A 27,388-nucleotide genomic window follows, 5' to 3' on the forward strand; every position below is an offset into this window, starting at 1 on the left:
CCTCAGGGGCGCCACCTGCGCAGCCGCGAAGATTCGGCGCAGTGGAAGTGGCGAGAGAGGCCGCCGCACCTGCGCGAAGGCAGTGGCGCGGCGGCGGCGGCGGCGGGAGAACCGAGTCCAGTGCGATTGCGCGGAGGCCGCGGGCGAGGCGGGGCCGCGAGCGAGTGAGCCGTGCGCCTGCGCGGAGGGCTGCGTGGCGCGGTGGCGGGGAAGGGCGGTGTGAAGTGAGTGGCGCTGCGGGAGGGGCCGTCGGCGGCGCTGGTGAGCTTTGCGGAGTTGGGCGGTGCCGAGGAGGAAGAGGAGGTGGGGGCTGGGTCTGACGCGGCCCGGTTTTTGGGGGCTCCACTTGTTTATTTATTTTTTTTCTCGTGGGTGCCTCCGGGTGTGTGCGCGCTCCACTGCTTGGTGGGAAGGGGGTGGGGGGAGGGCCCGGGGGAAGGGGGAGTTGGAACCGGGGTCGAAACGCCGCGTGACTTCTAGGTGAGGGAACGCCGAGCGGTCGCCGCAGCGTCCGCCGTCGAGAAGCCCTTGTTCCCGCTGCTGGGAAGGAGCGTCTGGTGCCGACAAGATGGCGGACGGGGAGCTGAACGTGGATAGTCTCATCACCCGACTGCTGGAGGGTGAGTCGGGGCCCGGCCGGCCGCGTGGAGGGGGCGCCTCCCTTAGCCCTCCTTGTTCCTCCGCCGCCGGAGCCCGAGGGGACCCCCCCTTCCCGCCCCGAGGCGGCCCCCGAGGAGGGGGCAAAGAAGCTGGTGGGCCGGGGGGAGCGGCCTCCGGGAACACGGCCGAGGGGAGGCCGGGCGTCAGGGGCTGTCCCCGCAGGCAAGTAGTGCCCCAGCGGACCTTCGGGGACCCGCACGGCGGCGCGCCGGCGGGGGTGCCGGGTGACCCTTCGCGAGGAGGGTGCCGGGATGCGTGCTCCGGGGCATTGTACGCCCGTGGGACGTGTATTTCTTCTCTGTTCTCTTTGTGCCTTGCCCTTGGATGCCTCCGCTTCTTGTTACCGGAGTGAATTTTTAAAAATCTTCTCCTTGAGTCGACTGTTTGATCTGTTCGGCATTTTTACATGATGCTACAGGACAAACTCTATTCAAGGAGAAGATAACGTGAGCGGGAGTTGAGTCCCGCCCATGTATTATTTAGCTTTAAAGCATAGTAAGCCAAAAGTCTTTGACCGAGCTGAAGATGCACCCAAGAAAAATGTAGACACGTTTGCTGAAGGGATTGGTTTTCGGGTTTGAGAATTTTAGCAGGTTTGAGCAGGATTTAATTTCTGCACAAACTTAGAAAAGGTCGATTGTAAAGCCTCTCTTGTGTTTAAAAGATATTTACAGGTCTTAGCAGCTTTTGAAGTTTCTGGGCCCTTCTGTTTGTAATTGGATAGTTTTATGTTAGGGTCGGGGATTGAGGGAAAGGGAAGAGATGGAGAGGCCAGGGTATTATTCAGAGTCAGTCGCTGCCTTCTGCCAGTGAATCCCTTTACCCTAAAATTTGCGTCATCACTAGCTGCTTTGTGAGTGTGTAGGAAAGAAATTACGCCATTTAAAAAAATAAATTATTGTTTTCTCTGTCAGAAGCCGTGGAAGGATTACATATCCATTGTTACTGGCTTTCAAATTTCCTGAAGATAATTGTTTGCCACCGTGAAACAATGTGTACTTACATTTGGAAAATCATCGCAGAAGAAGATTGTGTGATTGGGGGGCGGAAGGGAGGGCGCTAGTTCCCTTTTTCAGCCAAAGTGTCGGTGTTTTATCAGTTCTCTGTGTACCCGTTGTGTAACAAACTACAGTATACTTGCTCCAGATGTGAAAGCCTTCCAGCAGTCTAAGACTGAGTCTCTTAAGACTGAGGAAGAAGCAAAGTTTCACCAGCAACTCTTGTTTGCCTTTTCCTTTACTATCAAGTTATTCTTGGGAGGCCCCCTGGTGCCTGCAGTCAGTGTTCACACAGATGTGAACATCTTACTGGGTCTGTGAGACATTTGCTTTGAAAAAGTGTATGTATTGTAGTTACGCATTGTTATAAGAGGGAAGTGTAGCTATTTAAAAATTTTAATATCTTGTTAACTTTGGGGGAAGTTTATGCTCACCATGAACTTGGCTTGTAAACGTAAATATTTAAAAATCTGATGCTTGTATCTCAATTTCTTTATTTTTATCTTACATAAACTTACATATTTATATACTGTATAGGCATAAAACACAGCAGACTTATGTGTTTTTAAATCTTTGATATGGGATCTTTTAAGTCAGATGCACCCTTTTAAGATTATAGATAATTAAGAAACTTCACTAGTGGATTGTTCAAGGTTGTTAAGAGAAAAGATATGGTGAGGAAAATAGGCTAAGTGATTCTGTTTGTTTCTGTGAATTCAGATTACATACGTGTTGGGTTCTGGTTTTGGGTGATCATTTTCCAGACGTTTTCCCCTTTTAAATTAGCAAGCATTTATTGACCTGCTTTGTGCCAGTCACCAGGAATCCAAAAATAAGACACAGTCTCTTCACTCAGGGAACTCCCAGTCTAAACAAGTGACTTTCAGGCTTTTTCAGCCTGCTCTCTGACAGTAAAGAGTACCATTACTTGCTTCTTAATCCCGGGAAGTATGTTTAGTTTTGACCGTGCCTCCCTGGGATTCTTAAATTCTCCTCTTCTCCTTCCCTTTTCCAAAATCTAGACCTGTCCAAAGACATCCTAACAGACTTGGATTTTCTAATAAATAATTGTTTTTAATCTTCAAATAAGAATTCTTTTGTCTGCCTTGATTTTCAGTGATGTTACATGCTAATTATTAACTCAAATTCAAGTAAAGCTGCTTAGCAGAATAGCTATAGTTAGGTTTTTTTGCTTGTTTGTTTTCAGTATTAAATGAAAGTATTGTACAAGGGAGGGGAAATCAGCAGGACTTGATCTCATTTTAAAATGTTGACTGTAGTTCCATAACATATTCTTGATTTTTTTATTACATCAGATTGCTAGTCAGCTATAACCCTTTTAGTAACTTTTATTACCAATCAGCTATAACACTTTTAGTAATTTTATGAGTTTCTTTGTGTTTTTTAGGTGGCCAAATGATGTTCACTTCCAAAGTGCCTTTTACGTTTAAATTTTTTGTTATTATTTAATGCAAAACAGTATACTGATTTATTGTTTGGATAGTGCATGTTCCTTCAGTATATTTCTTTCTTTTTTTTTTTTGGTACGCGGGCCTCTCACTGTTGTGGCCTCTCCCGTTGCGGAGCACAGGCTCCGGATGCGCAGGCTCAGTGGCCATGGCACACGGGCCCAGCCGCTCCGCGGCGTGGGATCTTCCCGGACCGGGGCACAAACCCGTGTCCCCTGCATCGGCAGGCGGACTCTCAACCACTACGCCACCAGGGAAGTCCCAGTATATTTTCTTGAGTTAAGTTTTACTTAACCACAAAGCCAAAGATGCCTACCACTCTTTAGTGATCCTGCTACCACATTCTTGTTGAAATTGAAGCTAGTTCCTATGGGTATCCTGGAAAATCCAGTAAAAGCTTTTTACTTTGATCAGCAGTTCCAAAAGGAGTTAGGATGGCAGTGGGAGTATAGAGAAATCACCTGGGAGCTTTATTCAGACTATAAATGTTGAATTTATTTTGGAGGACTTGAAAAGGTTGAGTAGAATCTGCTTGTTTGGGAAGAGGGTTGTGTGGAAAACTGCTTCCCGATGGTTGAGATTGTGCCAGCTCTGTTCCCAACAGTTTTATTGAGATACAATTCACATACCATACAGTTTCACCTATTCGAAGTGTATAATTGAGTGGTTTTTTAGTTGTGCAACCATCAGTCACCACAATCAACGTTAGAAAGTTTTCACCACCACCACCCTCAAACACAGCCCTGTTTTCACTAGCCAACAAATCCCTTTTCCCTTCACCACTCCTCCCATTACTTGGCTACCCCGATATACTTTCTGTCTATAGATTTTGCCTGTTCTGGACATTTCATCTGAATGAAATCATACATTATGTGGTCTCTTGTGATTGGCTTCTTTTAACGTTTTGAAAGTTTATCTATGTTGTAGCATGTGTCAGTATTTCATTCCTTTTATGGCCGAATAATATTTCATTGCATGAATATACCACATTTCATTTGTCCATTTATCACTTGATGGACATTTGAGTTGTTTCCCCTTTTTGGCTGTTGTGCATAATACTGCTATGAATGTTCATGTATAAGTGTTTGTGTGGGCATATGGTTTCATTTCCCTTGGGTATATAGCTGGGAGTGAAATTGCTAGGTCAAATGGTAACTCTGTTTAACTTTTTGAGGAACTGTTAGACTGGTTAAAGCCTCTTTTCTGATTAAATTGTTTAATTATGACCCAGCAGTCTAAAGATTAGGCAGTTTGAAGGAAGTGCTAGTTGATATTGGCAACCTCAACTTCTGCAGGGATAGTGTTGTTGTGTAGACCCAAGGCCAGGTCTGTTAAAAAAGAGCAGGTTGAGGAATAGGGGAGATGGTCTTAGGGATACTTTCTCTCTTCTCTTGCTTCTTTTTAGATGAGAAGCTAGAGAAGGCATAAAGATGCTACATTGTTCAGAGATTCAGGGATTAGGTTGGTTGCTTGGTTTTCTTGTCAGTTCCAGCAGGTGAGGGAAATTTTGACAGTTTGAAGAAGTAGTCCAGAGTATTTTTATTTTATTTGAAAATACAGAGCTGGAGCTTTTCTGGTAAATGTCTAAACCAAGATTAGGATTTATTGGGATTTAGAAATCTATTTACATTTGAGTGTAGAGACAGGATTATATTAAGATTTAGGATTAGTGAGATAAAGATAGTAAATTTTATCAAGTAGGTTTTTTGCATCTGAAGTCTTATTATCCACATTTATCTTTTAACAGAGTATCCATTCCAGCAGTATACGTTCTCAAACAACTCTTAACAGGTAAAATAACGTCAGTGTTAAGAATGTCAAGATACTTAGAAATAATTAAAGTTTCAGAAACAACCTTGATCCTGGAAATCTTGGGCTATAGGGATGCAAGAAGAAATGGTTTGTAAATGTCAGTAGGCTTAGCAGTGGTGTGGTGGTGGAGGATAGGGATTCCCAGTTTAATCTTCTAGGATTTAATTTTGAGTGAATACAAATTTATACCCTCAGGCAGCGATCACTGCTCCTCTAGCAGCTGTAAGTAGCCATTTCAAGGCTTATTCTTTCTGGGAAAATAGGGGATCAGTGAAGATAGGAAGCAGAAAGATATTAAGGTTACAACTCATCTTTCTTTTTGTAAACGCTCCACCTTCCCCCAAGATTGAATATGATTACCTTTGAAGTCTTGGTTATTGGTAGGTGAAATGTAGTTTTTTTTTTTACACCTCATTCTCTGAAATACACTGTACCTCAGAGATTTTCCATCTTTAAAGATAAAATGAAAATGCTTTAATAGAAATTGTCTTTATTCCACAATTAGAAGTAGGGGACTAAAAATGCAGAAACTCATTCTGAAGTTAAGTAAGTACAAATAACTAGTTGCCAGTCTTTTCCTAGTTTAATGGAGGAATTCAGTTCCTGGTCTAGGTGGGTACTTGTCATGCAGTAGAAAAAGTAGTAAAAGGACAGGGACAATTGTCCTTTAATCTGCCTACCCACTATTCACGTGTATAGCAAAGTGATTTATGAGGACATACATAACCTTCCTAATAGTCACTGACCTCAGGGCTCTCCCTTCCCAAATTTACCCACATCTGTGCAAAGACAAATTGAGGTATTTATGTTACATGCGCGATCTGGTGGGAATGTTGCCTTTGGGTCTTGATATATGCTGGCACTGTGTAATTTGGAGGTTTTGACACAGTTTATTTCCCCATAAAGGAATTTAATCCTTAGAATGTTCATCAGACTATGCCTGAGTTCCCATCTAGTCAATTTCCAAACTATTGATCAAAACATTTTCTTGCTTTGAGTGCTTGTCTAACACCATTTTAACTTTTCCCTTAATCCTACCTACTATTTTCAAGATTTAGAGAAATCAAAAGTTACTTTTCATGGGCTTCCCTGGTGGCGCAGTGGTTGAGAGTCCGCCTGCCGATGCAGGGGGCACGGGTTCGTGCCCCGGTCCGGGAGGATCCCACATGCTGCGCAGCAGCTGGGCCCGTGAGCCATGGCCACTGGGCCTGCGTGTCCGGAGCCTGTGCCCCGCAACGGGAGAGGCCACAACAGTGAGAGGCCCGCGTAATGCAAAAAAAAAAAAAAAAAAGTTACTTTTCATATTTAAGGACATCTATTATATAGCTTTCTCTAATATTTAGCAGTTATTATGGCTCTTTTTTATTTTAAATAGTAAACTGAGAGGCAAACTTTATAGGTACTTGTAGGTTCATCTGTGTTGTTTGAATATGTATCAAATAATTGAGCCAAAGTAGTGAAAGAAAATGACCAGGCTTCTGGAGTGAAAGTGAGAGAAAGATCTAAGTTATATAATGACAGAAAGGAACATATTTTATGAACATCAGACCTTAACTGCAATAGTTATGTGAATCCTGAATGATAACAGATATATACTCAATTAAGTGTTTATTCAAGGTAGTTCAGTAAGTATTGTTATAGTGGGGGACCATGTTTATACTCGCTAAAGGTACAGGTTCTGGATGTATTATAATTTCAGCTCTTCCTCAGTTTCTTCTGCATTTTGAGGATGATAATCGACCTGCTTCATAATGTATCTGTAACAATTAAACTGGTAGAACGCTTAGACCATAATAAAAGCTCAGAAAATGTTAGCTACTGTTATTGTTTAGTATAAACCTGAGTGTAAGGTAATAGAGGGCTTCTTATGCTACTGAGCCCTGGACCCTCCTCAAAGGAAGGCTATTTCTTGTGAGGATCTAACAGATGTGCCCTCCACATTGTTCGTTGCATACAACCACTCATACATAGTATGTATGTATGTATGTATAAAACATTTCTTTCCTATTCCCATTATTCAGAATTTATAATCTGGTTTGACATATTAATGTTGGTGCTGAGGGGGAGAGATATTTTTAGGCAGAATTAAATGGTGAAAGGTGATTTAAGGAGATTCGGTGTATGCTTTCTTTTGGCTAGGGGCTAGAGAGCAATGGATTTCAAACTTTGAATCTTGGGACTACTCTGTACTCATAAAAATAATTGAGGGGCTTCCCTGGTGGCGCAGTGGTTGAGAGTTCGCCTGCCGATTCAGGGGATGCGGGTTCGTGCCCTGGTCCGGGAAGATCCCACATGCTGCGGAGCGGCTGGGCCCGTGGGCCATGGCCGCTGGACCTGCGCGTCCGGAGTCTGTGCTCCGCGGCGGGAGAGACCACAGCAGTGAGAGGCCCATATACCGCAAAAAAATAAATAAATAACTGAGGACAAGAACTTTGATTTGTATGAGTTATTTATCAGTACTGTGTTAGAAATTAAAACTAAGAATTTTAAAATATTCTTTAAAAAATATTCTTTAATTCATGTAAAATAACGATAATAACCTATTCATTTTACATAATCAGAGTTTGTTTTCTACAACAAAAATAATAGTGATAAGCACATGTCTTTAATGTCTGGTTTTGTAGAAGACAGAATTCTCATATCTGCTTTGCTTCAGTTTGTTTTGATACATTGTTTTGGTTGAAGTATATGAAGAAAATCTGTACTTTTACAGATACAAAGTTGTAAAAGGAAGGAGTATTTCAATAGCCTTTTTAGATAATGGTGGATATTCTTTAACATTATACCAGAAATCGACAAGTGATAATTTCTTAAAGGTTAGTTGTAATGTAGAATCTGAAATACTGTTCTCTTACATTAAAATCCATTTATCTATCTTGCATTTTAAATGGATCTTACAAATGACTTTGTAACATGCATTGGTCGTTTTGAAAATACTGGTTAAGCTGATTTATGCAGATGTTCAAATGTTGACACATTTTATACAACATCAAAAAATTCACATTTGTTAATATTACAGCAAGGTATCAGAAGAGTCCTTAAGTATGAAGAAGCTGTCAAATTCATGGTGTTGGATACAAGGTTTCCAAAATTTTAATTTTCACTAGCAACAAATACTGTCAGTTGTTTTCTTTGAAGTGACAGGCTCACTTTGTTCATTTTCAAGAGTATCTGTTAAATATCTTACGTGTGAATAACCATAGTTTGTCACTTGTGCTTTCCAGTAAAAGAGATGGTCTGTGAAAGTAGCTATATCAGCTTGGAACTAAAACAGTCATACAAGTGCTCTTTTTGAAGACAACCATTGTACTTTGATATGCAACAGAAATGCTTCATGGATACTTTCATTTCATCATGCAGAATATTAAAAAGATGTATACTTGTTGGTGGCAATGTAAGAAAATTGATTGTTTTTACTGCTTAATCAAGGGCAAGGGCATTTTTAATTGAAACTGGACCTTTTTTGTTTCGCTGTGTGTGGCAATTTAGTGCCTCTGATTTGGTTTCTGCTGAGGTGTCGGTGTTTTAATCACCATTGCTTTTGCACCATGCAGATGTCAACACAGTGGAAAAGGGGATCACACTCGTGAGAACCACAGGACTAGGGTGCTCCCTTCTTCTGTTCCTGAAATGTCTAGTCCTCCCCTGTATCTGTTAATTTTCTTCTTCACTCTTTTTTCATTATCTATTTGTTTACTAGTTTACCTGGAATGATTTTTTTAACTTACGGCAATACACAGACCCCTCTGAGAAATCATGAAAGCCCCGGACTTCTCAGAAAAGTATACATGTGTATGTGCATACACAGTATTACAGTTTGGGTTTTTATACAGAGCTCCTGAAGGCCATCTGTAGGCTCAAATCACATTAAGCAGGCAAACTTAAGATAAATTGAAATTATGGCAGTGGCTTAATTCTTTCATTTAAAACCAAAATTCCCCATTCTAGCCAACTGTAAAAATTTTACTTTTTTTTCTTCTTTGTGGCTTAAAGTAGACTCATACTAAATATGGAGAAATTGCTGTTTCATCTTAGAAAAAAAATTTAGGAAATCTGGATTTATGTTAACTTTGCTGTTGATTAGTATGTAACCTTGAGTGAATCTTTTTGGTAGGGTAGAGGTTAAAATGTTAAAGGTTAATGAAGATTACTAAGATTTCATGTGGCAGATGTAATAGTGGAATTAGGTGTTTTTTTCTCCTTGTCATTCTTTCTGTTTTAGAGAAGACAGTTATTAGTAAGAACTTGCTGGAGAAAATAGCAGATGGTTATTGAAAGATAAAATTTAGTGTATACACAACACAGACATATATGACACACACCATTTGTAATTTAAAAAACAAACCTGCATTGAAAAGGTTTTTACATGAATATGAAATTTGAAAAATAATGATGGAGTATAAATTTTTGTAATCATGAGAAGAAGGGACTTCTTTTGGGGAAAGAGAACATTTTGCTTAATTGAGGTTCAAAGTTAGTGTTCTGTATCATCAAAATCAACTGGAAGTGTTCGTCTGTTAATGCTGATCTATAATGAGATTTTATGTATTTCATCTTGGAAGGTGTCTTAACACAGATAGGTAGGTACTACTGAAACTATTATCAATCCAAAAGCATGTGGTTTTAGTTAAGTGATTTTAGTCATCACTTGGAAGGTATTTATAGAATTTTATTAGTTCTCTCTTAATATTTGCCTTTTATCATGTGATAACATTGCACATTAGTCAATTCCAGTGAGAGGTTAGGTGGAAGCTCCTCACCTGCACAATTAAATGGATTTTGACTTATTTTGCACTAACACTGAGGTCTAAAGAATGCTGTAAGAACTGTGGTTTGAGCTTAGAAAATAGTGTCCAGTGCAAATCTGTGAGGGAATGAAGATCTCACTTGTTTTAACATTTGACAGCCCTGGAACTGTGTAAAGCAACCTGACATTTGCTTGTGATTACAAGCAACATTAGTTGTCAGAGTGACTTAGCATAGTGTATGTTTCACACATAAGTATTTTTTCACATTTTAATTTTAGGTTGAATTATTAAGAAACATTATCAGGTTTGCAGCAAGATCTAATTTATAAAACCTACTCAGTGCTCGATAGTAGTGATTGAGGGTGATTCTCATTCAGAAAAATGTCAATATTGGCCCTCAGCTCAAAAAAGTCACAATAAAACTTTATCACTATTAAACTACTGAACTGCTGTGTGGTAGGGCAAGTCAGGATATTCAGCTTTTGTTTCTGACAAACATTTGTGTAACTGACAATGGTTAAGTTTATGAGAGCTAATGAAATACACCATTGATACCACTGGTTCAATATTTTTCCACTGAGTGATTGCACCATAAGCTTTAAACACCTTCAGTTTTCACAAGCTTTATTAAATTGTCCAACTAAGTCTTTTCCTGCTCCATGAGTATTTTTACCTCCATCATGTTTTGGGTTTGTTTCTTTAGCTTCTTTGAAAGTATTCTTTTTATTTATTTTATTTATTTTTGGCTGCGTTGGGTCTTCGTTGCTGCGCACGGGCTTTCTCTAGTTGCAGAGAGCGGGGGCTACTCTTCACTGTGGTGCGCGGGCTTCAGTAGTTGTGGCTCGCGGGCTCTAGAGCGCGGGCTCAGTAGCTGTGGCGCACGGGCTTAGTTGCTCCGCGGCCTGTGGGGTCTTCCCAGACCCGGGCTCGAACCCGTGTCTCCTGCATTGGCAGGCGGATTCTTAACCACTGTGCCACCAAGGAAGTCCCTTCGGAAGTATTCTTGCCTGTGGTTGTCCCACACAGACTATTCATAGAGGCTAACTTTTCAGTCATTTCAAATTCAGCATTGGCTCCTCAAGTGAGCAAAAGCTAAGTATTGGCAATATCTGTGAACTCATCAAGAGCCAAGGAAACCACTCAAAATCATTTTTGTTTTTTTAACTGATTATCGACGTTGCTTTCAGTGTCCTCAACCCTTCAAGAACTGTCTTTACGGAAGGACTAATAAATATATAGTCTTAAACAAGTTTATAGTCTCAGGACATACTTCTTTGGCTTTTCCAAACAAATATGATTTAATTAACTCACCATTAGTAAATGGCTTTCTTCACTTTCTAATACATGAACCAGTTGGAAGCTTACTTTCATTGCAGCCTCATTTTTATTTTTGTGAAGAAATTCTGCTGTGATGAGATTCCATTTACAATTTAAAAAAATTTTTTTGATTGTTACTTTCCTATGAGATAGGAATGTTGTGAAGAAGTGCTTAGTTTCCTAATGTGAACATATATTTTATTCTTTTAGCACAGCTATAATGTCATAAATACAATGCCTAGTCATCTAATTCAGTAACAAAATAATCCACACTCCACTGGGCCTTAGACATTCATATTTCAGTTTTCTTCCTTTGACATGATGAGTATGCACTGGTAATAAAAGTAAACTAAAATGTTGCAGCACAGCAGTAAGTAGATGCTGAAGACACTGTTGAGTTATAACTGCATCTCTGCAATTTCTAGTACCCTGGGAAGCAGTGCGAAACCATGAGGGTGCCCCATGTGGTCTCTATGGCAACTACTCAACTCTGCCATGGTATCGTGAAAGTACCCATAGGTAATACGTAAATGAATGAGAGTGGTTTTGTTCCAGTAAAGCTTTACTTATGGACGCTGACATTTGAATTTGATATAATTTTTATGTGTCACAGAGTATTGTTCTTCCCCCGCCTCCCCCTCCAACTATTTTTAAAAGTATGAAAGTTACTCTTAACTCACAGGTCACACAGAAACAGGGATTGGACCAAATTTGACCCTCAGGCCTTAGTGTTTTCCCCCTTTTCTGGTGTAAACATGGTTGTGCAGAAAGATTATTTTATCAGGAACCAGGAGACCTTGATGCTTCTATCTAAGTTGAATGACTCATTTGCTGAGATAACATATGGGGTTAAGGCCAGTAGTGTCTAGTCCTTGGCAAGGTGTTCCTCAAAATTCTTCACGTAAGCGTCTGAATTTCTAGTGTGTGCCCAATGATCATATTTTGTGTACTTCTCTGTTTTCACTTGAGCAGCCACTCCACTGTTGAAGAGCAACCAACACAGGAAATTTTTGAGGGTTTTGATCTTTAAGAAAAGGAAAGCACCAGTGTGTTCAACAGTCACTCCTGGAGGCATAGGGGAATAGACTCCAAATAAAAAGTGGCAGTCTTACTGGACTAAAGAGGAGAGGTGGAAGTCTGGGGCAACTAAAGCAGTTGAAACTTAAGTCTAAAAGAGGAGAGAATCACATAGACTCTAACCTCAAAATCTGCAGTCAGGTCCCCCTAAGCTCATTGATTTTTAAGATACACACGTGCAAGGGAAGATTCTAAGTAAACCAGAAGAAAACAGTGTCTGGGAAGCTAAGGATATGAGCAGAGATTCCAGCATCCCCCACAGTACCAGCATGGCACAAGTTGAAGTTCAGTCTTTATGAAGTGAGAGAGGCCATATTATACCCTGAGTTTTTCATTGAGACCCCCATCATGGCCACTCTCCAAGATTGAGGGCAAAATGAAGTAGACCAGCCCTCAAGAAGATGTGGGTGAGGGGCTTCCCTGGTGGCACAGTGGTTAAGAATCTGCCTGCCAATGCAGGGGACACAGGTTCGAGTCCTGGTCCGGGAAGATCCCACGTGCCGTGGAGCAACTAAGACTGTGTGCCACAACTACTGAAGCCCACGTGCCTAAAGCCCATGCTCTGCAACAAGAGAAGCCACCGCAATGAGAAGCCCGCGCACCGCAACAAAGAGTAGCCACTGCTCACCGCAACTAGAGAAAGCCTGTGTGCAGCAATGAAGACCCAACACAGTCAAAAAAAGAAAAAAGAAAATGTGGGTGAGTCCTTGGTACTCTGCTGCTAAAGGAAACAGCCCTCCATGGAGGAAGATGTCATATAGAAATTGTACAGTTTTTCATCCATAATCAAATATTTCATTCAGTGAAATACTACAGGAATGCTAACAGGATTAATGGACCAAAATATCAAGAGGAAAAAAAGGTATAAATCCACAGAATTCACATATTAGAGTTATCACACAGACTTGAAGATAACTGATTTAATATGCTCAAGGTAAAGAGGAAAAGAAAAATTCTATCAGACCTGGAAACTGTACAACTAAAAAAATATATTAACTAAATTTAAGAATTTGGTAGTGCATTTACTAGCAAATTAGAAACAGCAAAATAGAGTAGTAGTAAACTAGGGGAAAAAAAGAGTTGAGTAGAAATTATGCAGTGCTGAGAGAGAAAAAATAGAGGGGAAGTACAGAAAGAAAGCAACAGAAGACAATGGAAGGGTTTAACATGTGTAATGGGATTCCCAGAAGGACAAGAGATGTGGAATAGAGGATATATTAACCAAGAATTTTCCAAAATTGAGAAAGATACCAAAACAAGATTAAAGAAGGTCTGTGACTTCCAAGTGGGAATAATGTAAATAAAGTCATATTGAGACCCATCATGGACTTAACTCCCAAAATCAAAGAAAAAAATTTTTTAAAGCTCCCAAAGGAAAGAAGTCATTACTTTCAGGACAATAATAAGAGAGATGGTTGATATATCACCTGAAACTACAGAAGCCAGAAATCAATAGAATGACCTCTTAAAGTGCTAAAAGAAAAAAAAAGAATGCTAACCTACAATTCTAAATGTAGTGAGCATATGCTTCAAAAGTGAAGGCAAAATAAAGATAGACTAAAACTAAGAAAATTTATTGATAATAGATGGCACTAAAAAATGCTAAAGAAAGTTCATGTTGAAAGAAAATGATCACACATAAAAGCACAGAACTGCAGAAAGAAATGAAAGATAGCAATAAGAATAAATGTGTATAAATAAATATAAATTAGGACTGTTTAAAATAATTGTGACTTGTGGGGTTTAAAATATATGGGAGCAGTATATGACAGCTGTAGAGCAAAAGTCTGGAGAGTGGTAAATCAGTCACAAGTGCATATGTTATCTCTAGAGTAAGCGCCAAAAGAAAAAGAATATATAACTAAAGAGCTAATAGAGGAGAAAATGGAATAATAAAAGATAAGCAATTACTCCAAAGAAATGTAAGAAAAGAGAAAGGAATAAAAAACAGATGAGACAAAACAAACGACAGGATGGTGTACTTCAACTCAGTTTTCCCAGTGATTATGGTAAATGTGAGAGGAGCAAACACTCCAGACAAAGCTCAGAAGACATAACCATATACTGTTTACAAGGGACATATTTTAAATTTAAGGGCACAGATGGGTAAGTAAAAGAATGAGGAAACTACATTATGCACATACTAACCGAAAGAAAACTGAGTCGGCTATATATTTATGCCAGAAAAAGACTGTAAGGTAAGAAGAATCGCTAGAGGGAAAGAAGAGCATTGCACAATTTAAAGGAATAAATTCAACAGGATGATATAACAATCTTAAATTTTTTAGGTATGTAATAATATAGGTCAAAAACACAAAAAGGAAAAGTTGATAGAACGAAAAGTTTGAAATAGACAAAACTACAACCATAGTAGATTAATGCACCTTTCTCAGTAACTAATAAACAAGAAAAAAAATCAGCAAGGATCTAGAAGATTTAAACAACACAGTAAAATTGATACACATGGAATGCTTTACCCAGCAACTGTAGGATATTACATACTTTTCAAGTATGTATGGACACTTAATAAAATATACTGTACCATAGAGCAAATCTCTAAATTTGAAAGAAAGGAGAGATCTCAGATATGTTCTCTGAATTCATTGGTAATAAGCTAGAAATCAATAGCATATAATTGGAAAATCCTCAGGTATTTAGAAATTAAGTAATGTAAATACTTTCACATGTCTTATTGGCTAAAGAAGAAATAACAGTGAAAGTTACAAAATACATTGATCTAAATAATAGTGAAAATATGTGTTAAAACTTTTACAGTTACAGCTAAAAGCAGTGCTTAGAGGGATACATATAGCTTTAAATGTATATATTAGAAAAAAAGGCTGAACATTAAACTATTTCAAGACAACAGAAGAATAAATTATAACCAAAAAAGGTAGAAGGAAAGATATAATAAAAATAAGAGCAGAAATCAAATAAAAAGATGTATGATTTTTTTTAAAAATGAAATCCTTGAACAGATTGGTAAATTGATAACCGCTTAGAAAGACTGATAATGTAAAAATTTTTTTTAAATTTACCAGTATCAAGAAAGATATAGGAGGGCTTCCCTGGTGGCGCAGTGGTTGAGAGTCTGCCTGCTGATACACGGGACACGGGTTCGTGCCCCGATCCGGGAAGATCCCACATACCGCGGAGCGGCTGGGCCCGTGAGCCATGGCTGCTGAGCCTGCGCGTCCGGAGCCTGTGCTCCGCAACGGGAGAGGCCACAGAAGAGAGAGGCCCGCGTACCGCAAAAAAAAAAAAAAAGAAAAAGATATAGGAGATACCACTATTAAAGGAGACTAAAAAGATTGAACAAATAATGCAATAATGTAATCCTGGATTGAATTCTGTACTGGGGAGGAATATGCTGTAAAAGACATGATGGAGACAGTTACTAAAATTGTAGTACATTCTTTATTTTTTTTCAACTTTTTAAACTTTTTTATATATTTATTTATTTTTGGCTGCGTTGGGTCTTCGTTGCAGTGCACATGCTTCTCATTGCCTGGCTTCATTGCGGTGGCTTCTCTTGCTGCGGAGCACAGGCTCTAGGTGCATGGGCTTCAGTAGTTGCAGCACGTGGGCTCAGTAGTTCTGGCTATCAGGCTCTAGACCGCACGCTCAGTAGTTGTGGCGCAAGGGCTTAGTTGCTCTGCAACATGTGGGGTCTTTCCAGACCAGGGCTTGAACTCGTGTCCCCTCCATTGGCAGGCAGATTTGCGCAACCAGGGAAGTCCCTTTAGTACATTCTTCAGATTAAAGATTTGTATAAATATTAAATTCCCTGAATCTGATAACTTGTATTGTGGCTGTGTAAGAGATACTATCAGGGAATAATACTGATGTATTAAGGGGTAAAAGAGCATGATGTATGCAGTCTATTCTCAGATGGTTCAGAGAAAAGTTTTAAATATATGTATTTTAAGCATAATAAGATTCTAAATAACTTAATGCTAATAAATTTGATAATTTAGATGAAAAACTAACCTTGGCAAACTGACACAAGGAATAGAAAACCCGAATAGTCTAGTATCTGTTAAAGAAAATGAATTTGTACTTAGAATACTTTTCAAAAAGAAAATTCCAGACCCAGATGGTTTCACTGGTGGCCTAAACATTTAAAGAAGAAATTTTACCAATTGTATAAAGTCTCATACAGAAAATAAAAAAAAAGGTAACACTTCCCAACTTGATTTCTTAAGCTAGCACAACCTTAATACCAAAATCTGATAAATAACAAGGAAAGGAAATTACTGGCCATTATCTCTCAGGAATATAGCCACAAAAATCCTGGGCACAATATTAGCAAATTGAATCTTGCAATATACAAGAAAGATAATGTCATGATTTGGTGGGGCTTATTCTAGGAATCCAAGTTCAGCACAATCAGTATAAGTCGTATTAACAGAATAAAGGGGATGAAATTATGATTATCTCAATGAGATAGTGTATTTGACAAAGTTTAAAGACTCTTCATGATAAAAGTTCTTAGCAAACTAGTCGAGTATGTACAAAATTATAGCTATCATACTTAATGGTGAAATAATAGAATGTTTTTCCCTCCAAGTTCAGGAACCAGACAGGGAAGACCATTAGCACCACTTCTATTCAACATTGTCCTGGAGGTCCTAGTCAATTCAGTGAGGAAGGAAAATAAAAGATGTAAAGATTGGAAAAGAGGTAGAACTGGCTTTTCACAGCTGACATGATTGTATATATTTGGAAACTACAAAGGAATGTATAAACTGTTAGAATAGGAAGTAAAGTCGGTTTTCAAAAATCCGTTATTTCTATATGCTAATATTAAACAATTGGAAAATGAAATAAGAAAACACATTTACAGTATCAGCGCCCCTCACCTCCCATCAATTTAATGAAAAATTTGCAGGACTGCCACACTAAAAACTGTAAAACAGTGCTGAGACAAACATGACAACCTAAATAAAGGAGAAATATTATGTTCGTGGATTGGAAGACTCGGTATTGTTAAGGTATCAATTCTCCCTAGACTTACATATTCATTCCCAGTTAAAACAAGTTAGGGTTGAAAGGGACAAGCCAGTTTTAAAACATATTTGAAAATGCAAAAGGACCTAGATTAGCCCAGGAAATCTTAACAAAATGAGAATGATTATATTACCTGATACCAAGACTTTATTAAAAACTATAGTAATTAAGATAGCATAGTACTGGGACTTCCCTGGTGGTCAGTGGCTAAGACTCCGCACTCCCAAAGCAGGGGGCCTGGGTTCGATCCCTAGTCAGGAAACTAGATCCCACATGCCACAACTAAAAAAAAAAAAAAAAAAAATAGCGTAATACTGATGTAAAAATAAACAGGTTAACGGACTATGTAGAGTGTTTAGAAACAGACCCATTCATATATGGTCACCTAATTTTTCTACCAAGTTAGCCGTGCAATTCAGTGGAGAAAGGATGATCTTTACAATAAATGGTGCTAAATCAGTTGGATATCTTTATGGATAAAAGTGAACTCATACAACTTAACATGAAAAAAAAACCCAATTAAAATATGAGCAGAGGACCTGAATAGACATTTTTCCAAAGACGATATACAGATGGCCAACGGGCACGTGAAAAGATGCTCAACGGGCGGCCTTGATTTATTCCTTTTTATCAGTTGACTGATAAACTGAGACCCAATGCAGCCAAATAAATAAATTAATTTTTAAAAATTTCATACCAAGATTAAGAATTATTCCTATTGCAGAGCATTGAATCTAAGCTAGTATTCTAGATACTTAGTGGAAGATACAAAGTTAGATGTGTTTTTTTCATCTTAAAAAAATTCAGATGTTTATGGGAAGTAGGTAATTGATGTTTGAGAACTAGTACTAATGTAGAAGTTATGCTAAGTTCTTATAATAAAGGCAGTTCTGCTGATAATTGTTTTGAATTTCAGAGATGATCTTATTAACTGTCATATTTGCTTAAAACACATTTCAACATTGGCTCTGTTTCCTCCTTGTTACTTATATATTACTATACTTATGGAATATATACACGAATAGGCTTTGACGGGGGGGGGGGGGACGACTTTTTTTTTTAAGCCTCTCTCAGCCTGACAAAGGAATCAGCAATTTTTAGCAAGAAATTCATGGACTTAATTGTAAATGGGAAATGATAGGAGTATATAGAAGTATAGTCTCTGTTTCCTTTTTAAAATGAGATAGAATGGGAGCTAGCAGTGTATCTAAAGAGAAAGAGCCAGTGGAGAAGGTAATGATGAGAGGAAATGATTGTTGAGTTCAGTAGGGCAAATAAGGAACTACCCATGGACCATTCCTCCCCACTCCATCCCAGAAGTTACTGAGAACCATATTAATTAATGAGTCTTAGTCACTTGGGCTGTGAGGCTTTAAGTTGGCCACTGGAGAACAAAGAAGACCGCATTTCCATGGCAGCAGCTTTGAGGAGCCTCAGAAACCACAACAGTGGAGATAGAGAAGAGCCAGAGGTCATGGAATAACCTTACTGTCAGCCTTACTGTCAGCCATAGGACACAACAGGATATCTGGTAGTTTGCTGCCTACGTGACTCTTCTGATCTTCAAAATATGGGCATGACTCCTTTTTAAGAATTATTATTTTATGGATAAATTTTAGAAAACTGACCATTTTGTTTATTGTTTACCAGTACGAGGATGTCGTCCAGGAAAGATTGTGCAGATGACTGAAGCAGAAGTTCGGGGCTTATGTATCAAGTCTCGGGAGATCTTTCTCAGCCAGCCTATTCTTTTGGAATTGGAAGCGCCACTGAAAATTTGTGGTATGTAAATGGGTAAAGTAGGAAACAGTCTCTTGAATCCTATATTTACATTGAAGATGATTGAGGAAACACCTAAAAATTTTTGTTAAAAAAAGGATTGCTAGGTTTTATTACATTAAATTATAGAAATTGAAACTTTTATAAAATGACAAGTTAGAGACAAGAAGAACATGTTTGCTGTATATACAACAGATTAAGAGATTGCTGTTCACACTATATAAAGCGTTCTTAGAAACAAGAAAAAGGTAATACGATAAAATTTAAGGGGTGGAGGCAGATTGTAGAAGAAATTCAAGTGGCCAGTAAACATAAGATCCTCAGCCTCACCAGTAATCAGTGAAATGCAATTTAAAAATAAATCTGGAACTCTGATCAGATTGAAAAAAAAATGTCAAAAATTGATATCCATTGTTGTCTAGGATCTGGAGAAAGGGCATGCCAGTACACTGGTTAGAAAAAACAGGTATAGAATTTCGGAGGTCAGTATGGCAATATCCATGGTTTTCTAACTTAGATGTGATCATTTTAATTTATTTTGAAGATTATATAACTTTATACAATTTGTATTTGATCTTTCAAATCTTACAGTGGCTTTTGGCCAAAAACTAAAACTTTAACCTTAGTTAAAGTTAACCTGGGGCTTCCCTGGTGGCGCAGTGGTTGAGCGTCCACCTGCCGATGCAGGGGACATGGGTTCGTGCCCCGGTCCGGGAGGATCCCACATGCCGCGGAGTTGCTGGGCCCGTGAGCCATGGCTGCTGAGCCTGTGCATCTGGAGCCTGTGCTCCGCAACGGGAGAGGCCACAGCAGTGAGAGACCTGTGTACTGCCAAAAAAAAAAAAAAAAAAAAAAATTAGTTGAGTGATTGCATTTTTTTTAAACATCTTTATTGGAGTATAATTGCTTTACAATGGTGTGTTAGTTTCTGCTTTATAACAAAGTGAATCAGTTATACATATATGTATATCCCCATATCTCCTCCCTCTTGCATCTGCCTCCCACCCTTCCTATCCCACCCCTGTAGCTGGTCACAAAGCACCGAGCTGATCTCTCTGTGCTGTGCGGCTGCTTCCCACTAGCTATCTGTTTTACATTTGGTAGTAGATATAAGTCCATGCCACTCTCTCACTTCGTCCCAGTTTGATTGCATTGTTAAAGCTAGAAAAACTGTTGGCACAGAAAGCATTTTTCTGTAGTTCACATAACGTGGGAAGTGGTATAAATGCTGTATTACACTGACTTTTGGTTTGATAGTGCAGTTTTTCTTCTAGTAACTGTTAGTATTTGTCACTTAGCTTTTATGAACTTAACCATCAGCTTTTGTTCAATCAAGGATTATTTGCTATATGCAGACCTTTTCATTCCCCTGCATGTTTTTTAGTGATCCACATTCACACCATGTAACCTGCAGATGCATAGTGTGCTCTTTAAATACTTTTTTCCTCTTATGTGGCTTATTAAGTCATGTACTTGGTGTTCCTTTATACAGTGCGTAGCAATTAAGAGATATTAACTAAGTAAATGTTGAATAAATTAATTAGCTTAGAGTATCACCTGTAAGTAAGAGGTGGTAGTTGAAATTTTGTGGAAATGAAGCAAATTATGTCATCTTAAAATTAAAGTGAGTCATATTCTCAACAAGATACTCAAATGCTTTAATACAGGAATAATTTGAAGGTAGTAGAAGTTATTTATACTACATATTTCTAAGTTTTTGCTGTTTGCTCACTACTAGGTATAAAAAAGTGGACCTAAGTTAAACTACCAGATAGTGTAACTGTATTAGCATAACAAATTATCCCAAAACTTTGTGGCTTAACAACATTAATTTATCATCTCATAGTTTCTGTGGGTTAAGAATTCAGGCACAGCTTAGCTGGGTCCTTTGGGTCTGAGTCTCTCACAGCCTGTTAAGGTGTCATCTGTGCCTGCAGTCATCTCAGGGCTCAATTGTGAAAGGATTCAGTTCCTTATGGGCCAATGGACTGAGGACCTCAGTTCCTAATGAGTTGTTGACCAAAGGCCTCCTTTAGTTCTTTACCAGATGTGCTTCTCCATTAGGTGGCTTCATCATCCAGCATGAGAGAAGGCAAGAGAGAGTGCAAGCAAGATGGGAAGTTACAATTTTTTGTAACTTTATCTCAGAAGTGAAAGCCCATCTCACTTTTGCTGTATCCTCTTTGTTAGAAGTAAGTCACTAGCTACGGCCCACATTCAAGAGAAGAGGATTACATAAGGGTATAAACATTGAGAATCATTTCATAGAAGCTGTCTGTGTACCACAGTAACCATAAATTTTCTAAAACTGTTTTTTTCTATTTTTAGGAGATATTCATGGACAGTATACAGATTTACTGCGATTATTTGAATATGGAGGTTTCCCGCCAGAAGCCAACTATCTTTTCTTAGGAGATTATGTGGACAGAGGAAAGCAGTCTTTGGAAACCATTTGTTTGCTGTTGGCCTATAAAATCAAATATCCCGAGAACTTCTTTCTCTTAAGAGGAAACCATGAGTGTGCTAGCATCAATCGCATTTATGGATTCTATGATGAATGTAAGTAAAAATAAAAGCTTATTTCTTATTAAAGGAAAAATTCCTTAATAGTTTGCCATTTCAAAAGAGTTCCTTCAATTCAGAGTTTTTAAAAATGTGGTCTATCAAACAGAAGCCCAAGAAGAGAGCCTTACATAAAAGAGGAACCTAAAACTGGGAAACATGTTATTAATTAAATTGGTTCCTGGGGATCTCCTTGGTCATGTTGTTTCAGGTTAATTGCAGCTTACTCAGCTGAAAGGCCCTCTTATAATTAGTTTGTATAGTAAAAATATCCAAGTGGAACAGAGGTCACTATAGACAGTAGCCTGTGGTTTTCTAGTCTCCATTAAGGTTTTAACTCTCAACTTTCTTGTGATATGACAGAAACTCTTATTGACCCTGTGTCACAAAGAATATTGAGAAGTTCTATAAAATTATTTAAAAGTTGAAGTTTATTAGAATTTTAATCTGTGCCTGTAAAACTAGAGAGATAAGGATATTGAATACTCTGGATGTCCTTATTTTGTTGTACCCTTTTTCATCAGTAAGAAATCACTGATTCGCTGTTGTGTGGTAGTGTTTCCAAGTGTTAATTACTGAATTACCCTACTACATTTGACTTTGGTGTTTTGCTTTTGTTAGAGTATGGGAGTGAATGAACATGTTTGGTTAATTAAATTTGGAACCAATTAACAATGATTTTCAAATTGAATTTTGTTTTTTAATGCTGAATTCTCCATTAGAATCGCTTTTTGCTTTTTTCCATCCTTAATTATGGTAGAGTTCTTTTAGAACCCCTATCTTCTTGATTCATGTAATCGTTTATTTGACAAATGTTTGAGGATGTATTATATGCCAGGTACTATTCTAAATACTGGGAATGCAGCAGTGCTCAAGAGAGATGATCTCTATTCTTATGGAGTTTACATTCTAGTGGGAGTGATTTTGTATTTGATTTTACATATTGCATTTTTATTTCTAACGTGTACTGTTAATGGTTTCAGTTGTTTAAATCAGACCAGTAGACAGGAAGTGGATTGTAGTACATCAAGCTGCAACCACTTTTCTAAAGCTACATTAGAAATAGAGGTATATTATTAAAGGATAAAATATGGACTTGAATATCCTCAAGGATAGAAGTGACATCAAATGAAATGTATGTTGAGAGCAGCTTGTAAACACTTTGAGTTATACTTGTTCATTGAGGGGCAGGTTATGGCATAAAAGCATAGGAAATTAGTGCTTTGTGTCTTTTTATCCCTCCGTTGGGTTAGTTGTTGCAACTTACTGCCAAATTCAGAAAAATCAAGTAACTCCAAAAAGGTGAACGTGCACTTGAGATTGTGCTTGTTGTAGCTCTTTATGCTAGACTCCAGGAAAATTATAGCCTTTGTGTCTCTACTTATACTTACTATGGTGCCAAGTAAAAATTTACTCAGAAGTGAATGCCAGTTAAGCACCTGGAAATTCTCCTTTCTTGGCAGTAAGTTTATGCCGTGTTACCAGTGCACTAGAGTTAAAGCGGACAGTCTCCAGAGGCACCCTTTTCATTTCTGCTTACTTACTTGGCTAGGTATTTAACATTTTGAACGGAAAATTAAACTAATAGTCTATTAGATTGTTTCAAAGTTGCTATATTATAGTGACCTTAAAAGGCAAAAGTGTTTCATAAAACACCTGGCACTATATTTGTAGTCTTTGTAATTTTACTGAAGGTGCTGAATGTTTATTATACTTATTACCTTTTTAAAAGTATACAAGTCACACTCATTATAGAAAAAACAAGTGCTAAATAAACATAAAATTGGAATCATTCATAAGTCTGTTGCTGTTAGATAACTAATGAGAACAGTTTTAGATTTATTCTATTCCTTGTCCTTTTTATAGGCAAACGAAGGTTTAATATTAAATTGTGGAAGACCTTCACTGATTGTTTCAACTGTCTGCCTATAGCTGCCATTGTGGATGAGAAGATCTTCTGTTGTCATGGAGGTAGACTAATAAATTCACCTTATGGGTTTTTCTTCTTTTTCTTCCATTATTTAGAAAAGGCCTATAATAATTGAGATGCTGTGGAAAAACAAAGCAGTGCTTATTTGAAAACTCAAGTGATTAAAACTGTTTGAAACATGGCTAAAATGTCTTTTAATAACTAGAAATTTGTGGTTATTTACATAATGAAAATGCAAATTTAGTACTTGTCTTTAAAGAATTTCACATATGAGGATAAACCAGAGTTTTGCTTGAAAAAATGTCTTTCCTTTGCCTCAGTTTTGACAGAAGGATACCTCTACTATCAGTAAAAATGAGAGGATCATGACCATTTTCCCATCTTTATTAAATACTTTTCATCAGAATCCAAATATAATACTAAATATATTTGTTATATAAATAAATATATATAACATATATATAATAGTAAACTCAATGTTTAATGTTCTCACATGCCAAGAGTTCTAGGTTTTATGTAATATGTCTGCTTTAGTCCTAAAAATAATTTTTTAGTACTATGATAAATTATTCTGTATGACGTGTTAAATAACCTTGAATATATGAAAGTTCATTTGAAAAACTAACATGTGTCTAGCACTTGGCTAGATGCCGTGCAAATATATAGATAGTGTATGATCTGGCTATCTTGAGGCATTTAAAACCTATTGATAAAACATTTTCAAAACAGATAATTGAGTAATGAAAGGAATTTAATTATGTGTATTTGTTGAGACAGTAATTATAGTGAAAAGTCAGGAAAGGTAGAGAATTGTTGGGCAAACATTTACGGAGGCATGGGTTTTGGAGGTGAAAAGGACTTGAGACGGTCTTTCTAGTTGAAGGAATGTGTGAGGACTGGCCTAACTAGAATGTCAAATATATATGGGGAATGATGGGATCAGATTATGGAGGTTTGAACACTGAGCAAAGGAGTTTTTTGAATGGTTTAATAGCCATATTAGGTTTTTGTACAGGGAGATAGTTTAATGAAAATACTATAAGAAAATTAGTTTTTCATCTGTGTGCAGGAAGAATTAAGGTAGAAAAATGCTAAAAGACAGATTGATGCACTTATCTACGCTTGAGGTAATAATTGTTTATTCTCTGATAGGACATAATTTACTATGTTAATTGAAACATTTTACAGTAGATACTAAACATGGAAGAAATTGTAGCTCTTGCACATTAGTATAGTTAAGAATAGAAATGTAGTTGGGGCTTCCCTGGTGGCACGGTGGTTGAGAGTCAGCCTGCCGATGCAGGGGACATGGGTTCGTGCCCCGGTCCGGGAAGATCCCACATGCCGTGGAGCGGTTAGGCCCGTGAGCCATGGCCGCTGAGCCTGCGCGTCCGGAGCCTGTGCTCCGCAACGGGAGAGGCCACAACAGTGAGAGACCCGCGTACCAAAAAAAAAAAAAAAAAAAAGAGAGATATATGTATAACAGATTCACTTTGCTCTACACCTGAAACTAACACAACATTGTAAATCAAGTATACTCCAATAAAAATTTTTTTTAAAAAAAGAATAGAAATGTAGCAATATGAATATTGAATATGGAATGTGAGACTTGAATTGTCTACCAAAGAGAAATACTAGGTTACTTAAAAGATTTCTAAGTATTTTCATGTGCTTTTTGTTTATCTTTCTGATCAACAGTTATGCTTTTATGTAAGAAATTGAGCATGTTGGAGTGGGATGTAGGAAGGTCTTAATGGGACATGGTGAGCACTTTAAGTAAACATGTTTAAGTGGTAAGAAGTGGCAAAACTTCTTAGTAGGAAGGATTGGAATTGAGTGCGTACCTATGAAGAGCAGGGAATGATTGGAAAGAAAGAAGAGTGGTAGGATTTTTTTTCCCTTGAAAAATCTTTTGAAATGAAAAGTTTTATTCCCCTGGTAGGGAAAAATGGAGAAGACCTAATGGTAATGTTCTGTTGTATCAAAGTGGGATTCTATTTAATAACCCAATATGTTAAAGATAACATTGAAAGGAACACTTGAAGTATCTTTAATTTCACATAGTAAATCTACTTTGATTAAATGCTTTTTATTTGAGTGAAAATTTTTCCAATGTCAGTACTATGAGTCATCTTTTCATTTATAGGACTGTCACCAGACTTGCAATCCATGGAGCAGATTCGGAGAATTATGAGACCCACTGATGTCCCTGATACAGGTTAAGTATATAGAGAAGTTTAATCAATATTTAATGTAAAATGTTGGCATATTTGAACTTAATTATATTTAATGGAAGTAGGATTGTATTATGTAATAAATAATAGAGCTTTTTTATAGTCAATAAACTAACTACAGATTACTTGGAATAATACAAAATATTTCACTTTCCACTAATACTCCAAAGTACAGAAGTTTTAAATTTTATATATAACCATAATATGGTTCTGTCAAACTTACTTTTCACAAAAGTTCTGCTATTGAGTCCCCTTACCTTCCAGTCTTTCTAAATTCCTTTATTCATATCAACATTGGTTATGTTCTTCAAACAGTTGTTAAAAATTAGTCGAAAGTTTTTAAATTAAAATAGTCTTTCTTAACCAAGGTTACAATTACCTTCTTTTACTTTATCTAGTAGTTTTCTGTTATTTTCTGTATCATCCATATTTCAAAGTTTTAGAGCTCTTAAGGCTCGTGAGACAGAAGGCTCTAGAGATGTGTGGTTAATGTTATGAAAATTGTGAACATTTATGTGAAAAAAATATGCAAATTGACTATGCAGATATTGAGAATAACTTTCAGATTTTCAGTAAAGCAAATAAAACAGAAGCAAATAAGTTCCAACTGAGGATAAATTGCTGTGTTGATTAACAAATAAGCCTAATGTAATTTTATAAATAAATGTTAGGTACAGTTGCCACTTACCCTGACTTTTCTGTTGGCTTTTAAAGGATAATTATTCATATTTGAGTACTGGTATATGTACTGATTACGGTGTTCATATCATAAAATACCATGAAGACCTGTGAATTGAATGCAGTTAGTGTGTTGTTTCCTCAGTTCAACTTTTGCTTAAAACATCAGTACCTTTCTGTGTGACATTTTCTGACAACCAGTGTGTGCAGTTTTTCCATACCACAGCCTATTCTCCAAAACCATGTGGGTATCTGGCAGTTCATTTCAATTCTGACACTAACCCCTGAAGTTAGCCCAGACCCCACAGGTTAAGGGCTCCATTCCACAATTCTGCTCCCACTTCAGATGCCAGCCTCAAGTGGGGTCTCCAGGAGAACCACACTTCTGCCTGGCAGACTACAAATTCAGAGGTTCCCACAACCACTTCCTCAGATGCTTTACTTAGACATGTACCAGTTTATTATAAAGGATACAAATTCAGGAACAGCCACATGGAAGAGATACACAGGGCAAAGGTATGGGGAGAGCCCCGTGTTGGTAGGTGAACAGCTTCCACACCCTTTGGCATCAGCGTGTTCACCAACCTGGAAGCTACCCAAATCTAGTTGTTCAAGGGTTTTTATAGAACTTCGTTTCTAGCCCTCCACTCTCACCCCTCCCCAGAGGTGGCGGGTACGGAGTGGGAGGGCTGAAAGTTCTAACTCTCTAACCATGTGTTTGGTCTTTGTGCTGACTGGGTCCCGTGGTGAAGTTTCTGGGTCCCTCCCAATCCACCTAGGTCCCCTCATTAGCCTAAACTCAGGTGTGATGAAAAGGAGGCTCCTTATGAACAAGACACTTCTATCAGGAAATTCCAAGGGTTTTAGCTTTGTGCCAGGAATGAGAACAAAGACCAAAAGTATTTTTTTATGTCACACTGTCATACTATTAAAAGCATTAACAAAAGCAAAATTGCCCTTTCGCTCAGTTTCTACCAGGCTTTAAAAAAAAACTTACATTATTGAATTAATTGTCCCGTTATCTGTGTAGTCAGACCGACCCACCGTATACCTATTGTATTCATCAGTTCTCAACAAACTAATATCTAAAATGAGGATCGCCTAGAGCGCCATA

General features: G+C 37.9%; 1 protein-coding gene across 2 annotated transcripts in view; it reads left to right on the plus strand.

Moving 5' to 3' along the window:
• Nucleotides 1–154: 154 nt before the first annotated feature.
• PPP1CB (protein phosphatase 1 catalytic subunit beta) overlaps nt 155–27,388 on the plus strand; it is a 37,623-nt gene continuing 10,389 nt past the window's right edge. The window contains exons 1-6 of one of the 2 annotated variants that reach the window (XM_082671991.1): nt 155–261; nt 481–620; nt 18,742–18,873; nt 21,199–21,429; nt 23,299–23,403; nt 25,509–25,580. In XM_082671991.1, coding sequence (XP_082528117.1) covers nt 569–620; nt 18,742–18,873; nt 21,199–21,429; nt 23,299–23,403; nt 25,509–25,580 — 592 coding nt within the window. In that variant the 5' untranslated portion in view covers nt 155–261; nt 481–568. Of the gene's footprint in view, nt 304–480; nt 621–18,741; nt 18,874–21,198; nt 21,430–23,298; nt 23,404–25,508; nt 25,581–27,388 lie in introns of both variants that reach the window. The other variant, XM_082671992.1, reaches the window with a different exon arrangement.

Source organism: Grampus griseus, assembly GCF_964374135.1.
Source record: "Grampus griseus genome assembly, chromosome: 15".
NCBI lineage: Eukaryota > Metazoa > Chordata > Mammalia > Artiodactyla > Delphinidae > Grampus > Grampus griseus.